This window comes from Siphateles boraxobius, unplaced genomic scaffold (assembly GCF_051911475.1).
Source record: "Siphateles boraxobius isolate OS27281-9 unplaced genomic scaffold, OSU_SipBor_1 120, whole genome shotgun sequence".
In the NCBI taxonomy this organism is placed as follows: Eukaryota; Metazoa; Chordata; class Actinopteri; order Cypriniformes; family Leuciscidae; genus Siphateles; species Siphateles boraxobius.
Genome location: NW_027508723.1, coordinates 2,850,353 through 2,866,910, shown reverse-complemented (window position 1 = coordinate 2,866,910; position 16,558 = coordinate 2,850,353). Strand labels below are relative to the sequence as shown.

The following is a 16,558-nucleotide window of genomic DNA, read 5'->3' as shown; positions in this document are numbered from 1 at the left end:
TTTCCAAGGACAGATGATATGAAGTGAAGCTCTCTATTGCTCCTCTGAGTTTATATCTGTCAGAGGTAACGAGAGGTCGACGGACGTACACGTACCTTTGAAGTACCGTCTCGCTAACAGGCCTTTTCTGATTGGTTATCTGAGGTAGTGCAGGAAAACCAGGCCTGATGTTTGAACGCAGCCCAACACGTCACAGTTAAAGGCCTACGTCTGGCTTTTGAGAAGTAAAATGGAAGGGGCGTGTGGCATTGCAATAACTAAATAGTTAATAATCAGCCAGTAGGTGCGGTGAGCTAATGAATGCATGCAAGGTATTAAACGCTAAAGCCTGAAACCAACTCTACGCAGGGACGCAAACACTGAAGGAAATGCACAGCCAGTGCATTGCAAACACCCAGTTTCATTGCTTGTGCTTAGTACTTGCGGAAAAATGTGAAATTAAATAGAAAGTAGGAAGACTGAAATTGTATTTTCTTGTCAAATGTAGGCCTTTATGAATGAAAAATATCAACAGTTTGATTGAAGGCTGGAATACACTACACGACTTTTAAAATCTGAACAGATTTTAAAACACTATAGGCATCATTTACTTGCCGACTTTCAAATCGTTCCGAACACAACAAACTGGCACAGAAACATGTGCCTCATTTCAAGGAGACGACGCATGACAGTTCAAACCATAGATATGTATAAGTAGATGCGACATTCGAGCGTTCCAGACAAGTCAACTCTTGGAACGATCAACACTTTCGATGCTATCGTCACTCAAAGTAAAAATCAATGAGTTTTCCAAGATGCAACAACATTGTGCTGCCTCTGGTTGTAAAAACCACCGAAATTTAAATTCCCCAAGAAACAGGATAATCTTTCACGGGTGTGAATGTGTTGGTTTGAATTTTTATATGTATTAAAGGCATAGTTCACTCAAAAATTTAAATTCTATCATCATTTACTCACCCACATGATATTTTAAACAATGTCCATAACCAAACAGTTGATGGACTCCCATTGACTTCCATAGTATTTTTTTCCATACTATGTTGCTCATCAATCGTTTGGTTACCGACAGTATCCCTTTAACTCAATATTACAGGTTTTTAAACTATGGTGACTTTAAATGTTGTGTTAGCTAAAGACTTCGTCTAGTCTTTCATCTGCTGAAGTCTTTTGCAGATACAGATATTCATACATGGGTATAACTACTGTTGCAGATGCACAGACGACTTGCTCTTGAGTGTTTTTTTGACTGTTCCAATATGGTGGATGCCTGCGCATAGCGGCCCATAGAACAGCAGCTAATGAGGCATCTATGTTTAAATAAATAAATATATATATATATATATATATATATATATATATTTGTATAGATGGTTGAAACAAACATAGATGTGCAGGAGATGACAGTAGTAGTTGTTGCAGCGTCGCAAAAGAACACAATTGACAAACGCATTTGGATGTGGTCTTTGGTGGGTAGACGTGATCCGTTGTTTATCTGTGCTGATGTCAAATATTAAGGCTAATTTGTTATGTGTGTTCTGTTAATTTACTATTGTATAGAGGACATCTTCAGTTTCAGTAGCAACACGTCATACTCTACAACACGTGCTCTTAAATCTGCTCAAAGTATCAAACATGTTTTGATATCCTGGATGGAATCAGTCCGAAGCTAAAAAAAAATCGGACTCCGTTCCTATCATTTCGACTCATTTAGACTGCAAATCGGGGCAAAAATCTGAGCAAAAGTCTTGAAATACATCCCAGCCTTAAATTTAACTTGATTCTCGCATGATAGTAGTTAACCTGAAAGAGAAATCTGACTGTAGAACAAGACTGATTACACTAATTGTTGCAGTATGAATTGCAATCTGACACATTTTAGAGCACAACATACAAGTTTGCGTAGCTAGAAGTGTCTGCGTTCTTGCATAGAGTACATACGTCAGGCCTAATACTCAATGGAATATGGGAAGACGTGTTTATACCTTTAAGGGTTTGAACAAAGATCACCAAGGAATTCTCAGACTAGAGAAAGTACTAAATGAATCCTGTTTCAAATCAAAGGAAAGGAAGAAATCGAGATTGAGCACACTCTAATTCTTATGCGCATCTCACAGATTCTTTGATAACTTCCTGAATTAACACCGTTTGCTTGCCTATTAAAAGTCACATTTGGGCCGTATAGGGTAAAGGACCTTGACAGTACCAACAATGACTTGTTTTGGCCATTAGAAATGTGCTAGTAAGAGTGAGTTACTACTGAAGAGTATTTAGAAAAACCCATCTAATCATCGCTGATGAAATCTGTATTTACTTTATAAATCTTTGCTAGAAAGATATTCTGAGGTCTGAAGATTCTGGGTGATGCAGTTTGATATTGCAGAAGATGTTTGGAATTATCTGGAAGACTTGACATGTGAAAGAGACACAGAGAACGCCGAAGAGTTTTGTCCATTTCGGCTCTTGTGTAGCAGCGTGAGGAGTTTAGGATGAAGAGCTTTCTCAAACACCAGACTCTTCTTCTGACCCTGTGAACAAGAAGAAAAAAACATGAACTCATTTCATAACCTCAAATTACAGGAATAGTTTATCCAAAATGAAAACTGTCATTATGCACCGAAAATCAGATGTGCACATTCAGATTATAACCAGCAATTAAAAGGATTAGTTCACCTCAAAATTAAAATTTCCTGATAATTTACTAATCCCAATGCCATCCAAGATGTTCATGTTCTTTCTTCAGTGGAAAAGAAATAAAGTTTTTTGAGGAAAACATTTCAGGATTTTTCTCCACACAATTTTTAATGGTAACCAAATTGTTTAAGTCCAAATCAATGCAGTTTCAAGGGGCTTTGAAGTGCTTCAAAGGGCTCTGCACGATCCCAGCTGAGGAATAGGGTCTTATCTAGTGAAACGATTGGTCATTTTCTAAACAAAATAAAAATGTGTATACTTTTTAAGCACAATTGTTCGTCTTGTGCTGGTCTGTGACGCGCCAGGCATTACGTAATCACGTTGGAAAGGTCATGCTGGACGTAGGTGTAAGTACCGCCCCATTGTTTACAAGCGTGGAGAAGCATCACATTTTCTCCTCCAACTTCAAAATCGTCCGACATCATTGTTTTACCTTTTTTGTTAAAGGGCGTTTGTATTAGTCTTCGATCGTGCAGAGCCCTTTGAAACTGCATTGATTTGGACTACAGCATGTTGGTTCAGCAAAGTCCATTGTTTGGAGAAAAATCCTGAAATGTTTTCCTCAAAAAAAATTATTTCTTTTCCACTGAAGAAAGAAAGATATGAACATCATGGATGGCATTGGGGTGAGTAAATTATCAGGAAATTTTCATTTTGAGGTGAACTAATCCTTTACGTGCTGCAGGAATTATGTATTTTTGCAGGACAACCCGTAAGTTAGGCACCCCCCTAGTTCCCTCAACAAAAAGCCAATCAGACTTTTCCATTGGCTTTCAATTATTGCAAAAAATTAGCTCTGTGATGCTTACATGTTTTGTTCATTAAGATAATCTTCACAAATGAACAGACAGACAAATATTCAATACAAAGCAAAGACACTTAATATTCTGTAATATTATTGATTTGACTGACACTATATATAGTGTCTTATAGCTGAATCAGATTCATTGACATATTTTGCAATAGACACTGTTATTGAACTGAACTGAATCAATATTAAACTGACTCAAGGTATAAGCAGCTCTACAGAAGACAATAGAGTCGTTATTAAGCTCAAGTCAGTTTAGTATTGATTCAGTTTAGTTCAATAACTGTAAAGTTGATCTATTATGAAACTATGAAACAAGCTATAAGGAGCTCTAGAGAAGACAATAGTAGTAATTTAGCTTGTTTCATTATTTCATAATAGATTAACTTTACACAGTTATTACCAACTAAACTAAATAAATACTAAACTGACTTGAGCTGAATAACGACTCTATTGTCTTAGACTTCATTTCATAATAGACAAACTTTGCAACAGCCACTGTTGTTTAACTAAATCGATTCAACATTAAACTTATTTGATCTGAATAACGACTCTATTGTCTTCTGTAGAGTTGCTTATAGCTTGTTTCATAACTTCATAATAGATCAACTTTACACAGTTATTGAACTAAATTGAGTCAATATTAAACTGCCTCAAGCTGAATAACGACTATTGTCTTCTGTTCTGTAGAGCTGCTCATAGCTGAAGTGAACTTGTCTCATAATTGATGAATTTTAGACAGTTATTGAACTGAACTGAATAAATACTAAACTGACTTGAGCTGAATAATGACACTATTGTCTTTTTAGAGCTGCTTTACATCAGAATTTGCATAACTGATCCTGTTATTTTCCTGTTTGCAACTGTGAAGCTGCTTTGAAAAAATCTGTATAAAGTGCTATAGAAATTACTTGACTATAAAGTGGAGAACTACAGTCACACATACTCACCCTGACTATTGTGTAGAGTTTGGCAGTACAGACAGATATCCGTAGGAAGTTCGTCCCCCGGGCCGTGATGGGCCCTACACAAGGGTCTGTCCATTTCAGAAGTGGGGCCCAAAAGCTGAGGCTCCGAATGGGCCTGTTGCACCTGCTTCTGCCACACCACATGTGCCCCGCTACAGCACGGCCAGTCGGACATTCCAGTCGAGTCCAAGATCAGGGGCACCGGCAGCAGTGTGGGGGCCATATTTGGTGGAGGTGTGCAGCAGTAGCTTCCAGCTCCCTGTCCGTAGTGGATATGAATGCTACAATCATCCTGAAGATCCAAGCTTTGATGGAAGTGAACAACCGGCGAAGGCGCTTCCAAGGGACAGCCGGCTGCCTTCTGTCTGGTGGTCCACCCTGGGCCTTTGTGGCAACAGGACAGGGACGGAGAGGCTAAAGGAGGGGAGGGAAGGATCACAGAGGCGCCTGAGGAAGAAACTGGGTCTGGAGCTCTATCCTCAACCCTCCTTGAACTGAGGTCCGTTTTGGGGCAGTGGCAAGACTGGTGCTGTACCTGACACCCAGTGGAGTCTTTGTTTTTAGTTAGATTACAGGGGCCACCAGCTGCCATGGCTGAGGACACGGCCCCCTGATCCTCGTCCGAGCCTTGGCCTGGCCCTTGACTGAGGTCCCCGTCCTCGTAATAGTGGTGTCTATGCCTGTGATAGTGAACATGACTGAACACGGCCACTTGCTGCTGCTGCTGCTTCTCGTCTGAGCAAACTGCATTGGCGTCACCGGCGGGATTCACTACAGAGTCCAGGGAACGAGGCCTCTGCGTGGCCTCCATGCTTCCTCTGCGTGGGGCTTTTCCCGGTCCGTAATAGACGAACGGGTCATAGTCACTGCTGAGCGAGCTACGAAAAGTGGACCAGCTGCCATAGACGCCCTGCAGGCTGATATCCGTACAGTTTAATACGGAATCGCTGGACGAGCCGTGGCACGATCCCGAGCTGGAGTCGCTGGCCGGCCCCTCAGCAAGGTAACCGCTGCACTCTGTGTGGTAACTCCCTCCGGAGCAGCTTCCATCATCTTGGCGACCGTGCGAGCCTCCGCCACGCGGCAGTTGATGAGTCGCGTGGTTTACTGACGATGCCAAATGATGCACACAAGAACCCGCAGCGTTCCGTAAAGCTCCTCCGGGGCACCGGTGACACGACCGTCTGGGGGGCGCATAGTGATGCCCTCCGGTCCGACACCCACGCCCGCCTGTTTTGTGCGTACGTCCATGATGGGGATCCGGGGCAAGGTGGTAGGCGCAGCTAGCACCCAATGGTCTGCTGGGAAAGCAACGGAGAGTGCGTGGATGAAGAGGGGGAGAATTTCCATAGTGACCCAATTGGGGTAAAGGTCCAGGGGTGCGGGGGTAGTGATGCCGTAGGGAAAAGGGGACATGGTGTTGGGGGTAAGGGCGTTGGTTTGAATAGTGATGGGGAAGGAGGAAGGCCTGACTGTGCTCTTGTGGAGGGGGCGGCAGTCGACTTCTTTGGGGCTGACGGGATGCCAGATCTGAACCTGATGGAAGACATTTGGTGCTCAAAAACAACTTTGATAGGATAAGTATAAAAAATGTCTACTGAGGCTACATCCATATTAATCCAGGGTAAATGTAAAAATCTATTTCTCTACGTTTTGTCCTTACTGAGACACCTATTCACCTATTATTTCCCTTTGATTTTAGGGGTAAGTTATGAGTAGGTTTTGAAGAACATTTTGAAGAACATTGGGATCCAAACAACACTGTACACTCATCATTCACTGTATGACATACAAACACTGAGACATTCTTCAAAATATCTTCTTTTGTGCTCACAGAGGAAAGTCAGGTATGGACATGAGGATGATTTTTAAATGATTTGGGCAAACGCATTCAGGGGTGTCCAAAATCGGTCCTGAAGAGTTTAGCTCCAACTTGCCTCAACACACCTGCCTGGAAGTTTCTAGCATGCTTATTATGACACTGATTAGCTGGTTCATGTGTGTTTAATTAGGGTTAGAGCTGAACTGAAGGACAGTGGCCCTCCAGTAGCAGGACGAGGTAGTATAAGATAAAGGAAGAAGAGGAATTTCAATACAGTGCTGCTTTGCAAGCTCTATACTAATATTATTGGAGAAATACATATGTACCCTGAGGCTGTTTACCCATGATGTTGTGCATGCACAGTGGGCAGGTACGGTGTTGTAGGAGCCAGGGGTCGACACACTCTTTATGAAACTCATGAGCACAGGAGATGATTCTCAAGTCCTACCAGAGAGACAGAGAAAACCAAATATTAAACATGCCATTGGCGCGCCTCAAATCATTTCATAAAAAGCATCCTAAAGTGATCCTTTTCCTTCCAATGCTTGATGGTTTCTGTTTTTCCTCTAATGCCAGAAGGAGCTGGATGCAAAATATTTGAATAATGTCAATCCACAAATCTGACTTGTGATGCAGTCTAGAATCCTAAATCACACCGCGTTCATTTATTTGATGGATCCCGACTGAGCCTATTTTCTCCCAAGGTTTTTTCATCAATTTCTGCCACTGTCCCTTAATATTAATTTGACTAAACTGACATACTGGTTGTATGATTGGTAACACTCTTATAACTCATTTTATGTATGCCGATGATCTGGCTATTGTTTCTCCTAGCAGTGCTGGATTTCAACAGTTGCTGAATATATGTTTCGATTATGGGCTCAAATGTGATGTGCAGTATAATGCTAAGAAGAGTGTTGTCATGATATGCAGAACAAAAGGGGATAAAGACCTCAACTTTCCAGTTTTTTATCTGTCAGGTAAAGTGCTAAGTATTTGTAATAAAACAAAATACCTGGGACACTTCCTCACAGATCAATTGTCTGATGATGATGACATGTATAGGCAGTGTCGTATGTTTTATGCTCAAGCTAACATGTTAGCAAGAAAATTCTATATGTGTTCAGACCATGTTAGGATAAGGCTCTTTCAAGCCTACTGCACTCCACTCTACACTGCCCCATTGTGGGCCAAGTTTAAAAAGACAACCATACATAAGCTTCAGGTGGCCTATAATGACTGTATGCGGATATTGCTTAAAAAACCTAGGTGGTGTAGTGCAAGTGACTTGTTCTGTAAGGCAAGAGTCAACACTTTCCAGGCTTTTGAGAAATCTGAGGTACAAATTTATTGGTCGACTGGATGGGGACAAATCCTAGTAAAAGTGTTGTGCGATACAAGTGACCTTTGTGGAAGCACTGGTATAACTGTCTTTTATAATTGGTAATTGTGGGTTTTAGGGAGGTGTTGGGTGCTTGAGGTGTCTGTATGTTGTATGGTTTTCTAATGGACCCTGAGTCTGACAATAAAGTTGAACTGAACTGAACTTAAGTCTCTTGTAGAGCTGCTTTAAGGCTGAAACGACTTTTGAATTTTGAAACATTGACAGTTTTTGAACTGCATTGTAGGGCTTCCCCTTAAACTAAAGATTTTTCTAGTTGACTAGTAGTCGTTTATTTAAGTGATTAGTCGACTAATCGCGTGTTTATATGAATAAGCCATAAATCATAATAATGAGCTTTTAATTGCCTATAATACATAGCCTAATCAACATTTAAATGCATGCATAAAGCTTGCCACAGCGCACCGGCAAACGTAATGATTATGAGTGTGTCGTGAAAAAACACGAGGGAGACTGTTCAAACATTTGAATAACTTATTGGTAATGTTTTCTGTGTTTTCGCTCCAGAAAGTTGACGATGCTGACTATATGCACGTTTCATTAAATCATCTGAGAATATTTGTTTTCCACTTGAATTGGTTAATTTAAAAGTAGACATTTCAAGCTTTCTATAGATATATTTCTCATATCTGTGAGGCAAGTATAGACTGACTTTCGGTTCATTTTTGTGATGCTCAAGTTCACAGAGACCGAGACAGCATAAAGTGCATCCTGATTGTTTTCATTATTTTACAAAACCACACCATTTTATTATTATTGTGAGTTTACAGAAATAAAAGTAGACCCTTTACAGTTTGCATTACTCTTATCTGTATGACCAAAAATTACGGAGTATTTTAAATTAAATGCAGTGATGGCGCAGACGCCTGTATGTCATGCAGTAAGAGCTCTCCACACAAACACAGATATGCGCCTAATAATAGCGCACATTTATCAAGGTTAGCATTAGAGCGAGCGTACTTGTAAAGTTGCTACTACTTGCATGTTTCAAGTGATAAGCTATACTTGTGGTCGATGAATCATAGGCAAATTAATTGGATTTCCTGGCGTTAACGATCTGTCCATCACAGCCTCCGTGATTCTGCAACTTCCTGTGGATTTTTTTTTTTGCGACTAACCGACTACTAAAAGCGTGGTCGACCAAACCTCTTCTAGTCGAATAATGGTTAGCCCTACTGCATTGCATCAACATTAAACTGACTCAAGCTAAATAATGACACAACTGTCCTCTATAAAGCTGCTTTTAGCTGAACTTATCTTGTTTCATAATTGATGAGCTTTAGTTATTGAACCGAAATGAATCAGCATTGAAATAATCAATTTTATATAAAGCGCTATACAGGTGAAACTCAAAAAATTAGAATATCATGCAACATTCTGGTATTTCAGTAATTCAAATTAAAAGGTGAAACTAATATATTTAGTATATATAACTATATACATATGCATGATTAAACTTTTCAGAGGGCCGACATTTCTGTATTTAAAATTCTTTTTTTATTGATTTCATGTAATATTCTAATTTTCTGAGATTTTGAATTTTGGGTTTTCATAAGCTGTAAGCCATAATCATCAAAATTATAACTTTTGCACGATATTCTAATTTTTCAAATTTCACCTGTATGTATGTATATATACAGGTCCTTCTCAAAAAATTAGCATATTGTGATAAAGTTCATTATTTTCCATAATGTAATGATACAAATTAAACTTTCATATATTTTAGATTCATTGCACACCAACTGAAATATTTCAGGTCTTTTATTGTTTTAATACTGATGATTTTGGCATACAGCTCATGAAAACCCAAAATTCCTGTCTCAAAAAATTAGCATATTTCATCCGACCAATAAAAGAAGTGTTTTTAATACAAAAAAAAAAGTCAAACTTCAAATAATTATGTTCAGTTATGCACTCAATAGTCAATACTTGGTCGGGAATCCTTTTGCAGAAATGACTGCTTCAATGCGGCGTGGCATGGAGGCAATCAGCCTGTGGCACTGCTGAGGTGTTATGGAGGCCCAGGATGCTTCGATAGCGGCCTTAAGCTCATCCAGAGTGTTGGGTCTTGCGTCTCTCAACTTTCTCTTCTCAATATCCCACAGATTCTCTATGGGGTTCAGGTCAGGAGAGTTGGCAGGCCAATTGAGCACAGTAATACCATGGTCAGTAAACCATTTACCAGTGGTTTTGGCACTGTGAGCAGGTGCCAGGTCGTGCTGAAAAATGAAATCTTCATCTCCATAAAGCTTTTCAGCAGATGGAAGCATGAAGTGCTCCAAAATCTCCTGATAACTAGCTGCATTGAACCTGCCCTTGATAAAACACAGTGGACCAACACCAGCAGCTGACATGGCACCCCAGACCATCACTGACTGTGGGTACTTGACACTGGACTTCAGGCATTTTGGCATTTAATTCTCCCCAGTCTTCCTCCAGACTCTGGCACCTTGATTTCCGAATGACATGCAAAACTGAGCAACAGTCCAGTGCTGCTTCTCTGTAGCCCAGGTCAGGCGCTTCTGCCGCTGTTTCTGGTTCAAAAGTGGCTTGACCTGGGGAATGCGGCACCTGTAGCCCATTTCCTGCACACGCCTGTGCACGGTGGCTCTGGATGTTTCTACTCCAGACTCAGTCCACTGCTTCCGCAGGTCCCCAAGGTCTGGAATCGGCCCTTCTCCACAATCTTCCTCAGGGTCCGGTCATCTCTTCTCGTTGTGCAGCGTTTTTTGCCACAATTTTTCCTTCCCACAGACTCCCACTGAGGTGCCTTGATACAGCACTCTGGGAACAGCCTATTTGTTCAGAAATTTCTTTGTGTCTTACCCTCTTGCTTGAGGGTGTCAATGATGGCCTTCTGGACAGCAGTCGGGTCGGCAGTCTTACCCATGATTGCGGTTTTGAGTAATGAAACAGGCTGGGAGTTTTTAAAAGCCTCAGGAATCTTTTGCAGCTGTTTAGAGTTAATTAGTTGATTCAGATGATTAGGTTAATAGCTCGTTTAGAGACCCTTTTCATGATATGCTAATTTTTTGAGACAGGAATTTTGGGTTTTCATGAGCTGTATGCCAAAATCATCAGTATTAAAACAATAAAATACCTGAAATATTTCAGTTGGTGTGCAATGAATCTAAAATATATGAAAGTTTAATTTTTATCATTACATTATGGAAAATAATGAACTTTATCACAATATGCTAATTTTTTGAGAAGGACCTGTATATATATAAAGGTGACTTGATTCAAATTCATATCATGCTTTTTGTTTGGTGGCTCCTCTTACCTGTCCATCCATGAATTCCTCAAGACAGATGGCACAGATCGGGCTGGAGCTGGAGCTGCTGTTTGACGCTGCGCCAGAACGCTGGGATCCTGAGCAACCCTGAGAGCTGTACGTGCGCGTCTCCAACCGGCTGATGGCACGCATGGTCTCCTGGTGCACAGAGTCCTGGGAGTCCAGAAAAAGGGCTTTTGAAATTTCTACAGCACACCTATTATACTTTGTCAGATATTCCCTTTTGATTGATTGATTGATTGATTGGTTGATATCTTTATTTTGAACATGTAAATACAGAAAAAAAATAATAATAATGGTAAATAAAACATATGAACAACAAAATAAAACTCCATACTTTAAGAACTTTAAAAAAACAACCTCTATTTACATGTACAAAAAGGAGTAGGAAGAAGTAAAACTTATGTACTCCTACCCCTTTACACCCTTACTACTATATTTAAGGAAATGGCTACAAAATAACAAATCTACATAGATAATAAATCTATAATCAATGAAAAAATATATATTCAAAAGTTATGTTCACATACATATATTACACATACTATTTATTATTAGCACTGTGTTTCTTTGTACCTCTGGAATATCATTTCTTTGCACATCTTTTTAAAATGGAATGTGTTTGTACATTGCTTTAACTCATTATTTAATTTATTCCACAATTTAACGCCACTGACAGATAACCAGAAACTTTTCCTAGTAGCTCGAAAACTGGGAGTCTTAAAATTTGAACCTTTTCGGTTTATTGCCAGGCAATAAATTGTTTCTAGCCTTGAACATAATTACTGCTGTTTGAAATTCAACTAAATTCAATTTTAATGAATTTTGATATGCATCCTTTCATGCAATGTGTAATATAGCAGTTTGTGAATGTAAAAGATCTGCAAAGTTTCAAAGATCAAACAACAAATAGAGTTATTGTCTCCCAAAAGACAGAAGTGATTCTGAACTGCCTGAAACGAGTCGTCAGTAATTCCAGTCTTACTTTCTGCTCGAACCTTAGTAGGTTTGTAACACATTTGCATAATGCCAGCCTATGGCGTCTATTGGCTCCTGGCTAACGTCTCCTTTGCCCCGCTTGATACAGTAAAACCAATGTTTTATCACTGTTCCTATCACTGTGTATCAAGTGCTGAGGAAGATCTGGAGAATTCAGATATGCTAATGAGCATTTGGTTTCTGACCAATCACAACAGACTGGGCCATCTGACCAATCAGAGAAGAGCAGGCTCTCTGAAAGGCGGAGTTTAGAGAGACTGAATCCTTTATCAAACTGTTTCAGACACTGGGAGAAAAGAGCTGATGCTGCAGTGGATATTATGTTAAAAATTAAAGTGTTTTTTGACTTTAGATGCATGTAAACGTCCTGTAGAAGACCTTAAAACTAAATTAGGAGCCTTTAAAAGAGCATAACAGGGGCACTTTAAATGTAGGTGGAACTTACTTTGTTGAGAGGCTATAATGCACTGCAAAAATATTTCCTTAGTATTTTTGTTTTCCAGTACAAATATGTATTTAACGTTCATACAAATATTTAACATTCTTAAATCTTGAGAAGCACAATGATATTAAGACTGGTTTTCTGAAAAATGTATCAAAATTAAGTGAGTTTATGCTCAAAAGAAAGGGAAACAAATTTATATTTCTGACCCCACTGACAGATATTTTTTCAAACTAATTTAATTTTGATAAATTTCTCAAAAACAAGACGAATAATCATTCGTCATTTTGCTTCTCAAATAAATTCATCCTGAATTAATAATGTTTAAATATAGTACTGTAAGCCAAAACAAAAAACATTATTTTTTCACAATGGACATTTTACAATCCGCCATGAAACCTGAACGTGAGTGTGGAGCGCTTGGGTATAAAGTGTGTTGTGTTTTCTTACCCAGGTTCTGTTGGACCTGCAGCGGAAGCGTAGAGCAAAGATCATGATGATGGCCAACACAGCCAGAGCCACGGTCAACAGGATCCCCACGTCATAGTGAGGCTGCGAGCACAACACACGAAGACTGAAGCTTGAGTTCGTCCTCAAACCAACAACTAATGCATTTCAACCCCATTAATGGCCTCCCAGTAAGCTATAGCTGTCATTTCACCGTCTCGGTTAAAAGGGAACTATGTAGTTTTTTTAGCTTAAAGGGATAGTTCACCCAAAAATGTAAAATCTGTCAGTATTTACTCTCCCTCATGTTGCTCAACCCCGTAAGACCTTCGTTCATCTTCGGAACACGAATTACGATATTTGTGATTAAATCTGAGAGCTGGATCACTCCTCCATAGACTTCTAAGGGATTGAAACTTGTTCCCTGAAAAGTTATTAAAGACATCGTTAAAATAGTCCAAGTGACTACAGTGGCTCAATCTTAAGTTTATCAAGCGACGAGAATACTTTTTGTGCGCAAAAACAAACAAAAATAAGACTTTATTTCAACTATTCATTTCCTTCTCTGTGGGCCTCGAGTCAGTTAACGTAGTGTGATTGAATAGAGTTACGTCACACGTAGGCTCACTATTGGCCGACGCTGGTCATGTGATGCGTGTGACGTACAACACAGAAGCGCTGCGTTATATCACTAGTGAACTCACTCGAGGCCCACAGAGAAGGAAATGAAGAGTTGAAATAAGTCGTTATTTTTGTTTGTTTTTGCGCACAAAAAGTATTCTCGTCGCTTGATAAACTTAAGGTTGAGCCACTGTAGTCACTTGGACTATTTTAACGATATCTTTAATAACTTTTCGGAGAACAAGTTTCAATCCCTTAGAAGCCTATGGAGGAGTGATCCAGCTCTCAGATTTAATCACAAATATCTTAATTCGTGTTCGGAAGATGAACGAAGGTCTTACGGGGTTGAACAACATGAGGGAGAGTAATTACTGACAGAATTTACATTTTTGGGTGAACTATCCCTTTAACTATAGACCTGATATAGTCCGGCTATGAGTAACTCACTTCTAGCCAAAACAACCTTGAATTTGGTTACATTTTGTTTTTCCCCAAAATAACGTGTGAGATGTATGATATCACATCATGTTAGCAAAGTAAACAGTGATAACAAGGTGTTTGGTTTCATTTCTTTGACATGCTATCTAAATGATGACTAGTCTATTCTTGGGCTATGGTTTAGATGTCTATTAAATTTTCACTTACAGCCCAAATTTCACCTTGTTTTAGCCTAGACGTCTGGGCTGTGTATGAACGGCTATTAGACGTCTTTTAAACGCAAAATCGCTTGCTGGGCTTTTACCCCAAAAAACTTCCTAATGCATTTGGGTCCATATAAATGTAACAAATTATTATTATTTTGACCCAGAAGAGGGACATTATCCTGGATCAACATTGTTAAATCAACCATATTCCTAATCCTAACTACTGAATATCCATAAAACGGAGGAAAATGATAGTATGTTGTTGTTTTTCTCTTATCCTAGCTCTAAACTTTCCCTAAAATCTGATTGTTTAATGGGAATGTTGTTCCAGGACTAACAAGGATTTTGATGCAGCAAAATTGGTGTTCGCTCAAAAATTCACAAATAATTACAAAGAATCTGCAAGCAACACATTAAACATGAGATTTTGAAGTAGAAAAACTATTTTCTTTTAAAATGAGATGGTCCTCACTGCAGAACATGAAATCCTGGGGGAGGAGTCGGATCCAGATCCAACTCCTCCCACCTTACATATACCTAATCCTACCCATCTCCACCCCTTAGATCTGGATCCAACTCCGCCCCCTGGATCTCATGTACTGCAATGAGGTGCTACTGTTTAAAATGTCCTCCAATAATCATTGTTTTATTTACAACTTCAAAAAAATCTATTTTATAGAGTATACTGGTCAACATGGAAGCATATAAATGAAAAGACATTAATAAATGTGTATATGTTTACTCACCCATTTTGGAGGGTCCATCATGATGTCAATATACACCATGGCTTCTTCGTTCTTATTGACAAGTCCCATCAGTTCTTCTGCGTCTGATGACTTTACCAGCAGCACCGGACGAGGCAACGAACTGGCGTCACGCAGCTGTGTGTGAGAAACACACAACAACACAAACACTTCAGGACAAACTCTCTGACAAATAACTGGAGTGTGTAGATTAGCACCATAGATTATGTTTTTACCAATCTGACAAAATAACTTTTTTACCAATCTGACAAAAGCGATTGTTAAAACTTGTGATTTAAGAAGTTGCTTTTATCAGCAACTATATTCCAAAAATACTAAAAATATAATAAATAAAAATGAGATCCCACGTTAATTTGTTATGATTTTGTTTTTGCTGTGAAACTTTTGCTGATTCAAATATGATCATCAGGCTTTTGAGGAAGCTTTATTTGTTCATCTCTCAGTCATGTTATTGCATTGCATTGCATTATATGATTTAAAACTACAGAGCTTTGATCATATAGATAAGCATTTCAAAATCATCTTACAAGATATTATTGGCAGATATAGAGTGACGACTGATATTCATATGCATTTTATGTAAGAGGCACGCACACACACACACACACACACACACACACACACACACACACACACACACACACACACACACACACACACACACACACACACACACACACACACACACACACACACACACCTCCACAGCAGCCGCTGGATCATCAGTGATGTCAAAGATGACGGCCTGAGCTCCTCTCTGAATGGCCAGACGAGCCTGAGAGACACAGAGAGAGAGAGAGAGAGAGAGAGAGAGAGAGAGAGAGAGAGAGAGAGAGAGAGAGAGAGAGAGAGAGACACAGAGAGAGAGAGGCACAGAGAGAGAGAGAGAGAGAGAGAGAGAGAGAGAGAGAGAGGCACAGAGAGAGAGAGAGAGAGAGAGAGAGAGAGAGAGAGAGAGAGACACAGAGAGAGAGAGGCACAGAGAGAGAGAGAGAGAGAGAGAGAGAGGCACAGAGAGAGAGAGAGAGAGAGAGAGAGAGACACAGAGAGAGAGAGGCACAGAGAGAGAGAGAGAGAGAGAGAGAGAGAGAGAGAGAGAGAGAGAGAGAGAGAGAGAGAGAGAGACATAGAGTTAGTTCTGAAGCCAGCAGGTGGCGATCTCATCACACGTGTGGAGACATTGAGTCTTGTCATTATGCAATTCATCACCGCTACTGTGTGTCAAAGTCAGTCACAATAACTTCTTACCTGAGACACAATAAGAGACTACTAGTGTTAACAGAGATCGACAACGTCATATGAAATGCTCCAATTAAACTCTTCCAGTTACTTTCCATTAGAGAGGATGTTCTGTCCCAAAACACACACACATTTCATTTGAGATTTTCTCCAGCAACAAATGATTACAATATGGTTTCATTTTAACTACATTAGTTAACATGAACAAAGTATAAACAATAATCTACTTAATGTTCATTTACACATTTCCTAAAACATACAAAATGTCTATCCATTAACAATTTGAACTAACATTAACAAAGGTTAATAAATGCTGTAATTGCTCATTGTTAGTTAATGCACTAACAAAAGAGACCTTAATGCAAAGTGTTACCGACGATTCAATACTTCAGGTGAGTTTGTTCAAAATAATATGC

General features: G+C 39.5%; 1 protein-coding gene across 2 annotated transcripts in view; it reads right to left on the bottom strand.

The window, feature by feature from the left end:
- Positions 1–1,449: 1,449 nt before the first annotated feature.
- rnf43 (ring finger protein 43) overlaps positions 1,450–16,558 on the bottom strand; it is a 155,797-nt gene continuing 140,688 nt past the window's right edge. The window contains exons 3-9 of one of the 2 annotated variants that reach the window (XM_077222483.1): positions 15,604–15,678; positions 14,886–15,020; positions 12,878–12,979; positions 10,975–11,139; positions 6,616–6,733; positions 4,450–6,003; positions 1,450–2,525 (exon numbers count right to left, since the gene is read on the bottom strand). In XM_077222483.1, the coding sequence (XP_077078598.1) occupies positions 2,500–2,525; positions 4,450–6,003; positions 6,616–6,733; positions 10,975–11,139; positions 12,878–12,979; positions 14,886–15,020; positions 15,604–15,678 (2,175 nt within the window). In that variant the 3' untranslated portion in view covers positions 1,450–2,499. The remainder of the gene's footprint in view (positions 2,526–4,449; positions 6,004–6,615; positions 6,734–10,974; positions 11,140–12,877; positions 12,980–14,885; positions 15,021–15,603; positions 15,679–16,558) is intronic. The other variant, XM_077222485.1, reaches the window with a different exon arrangement.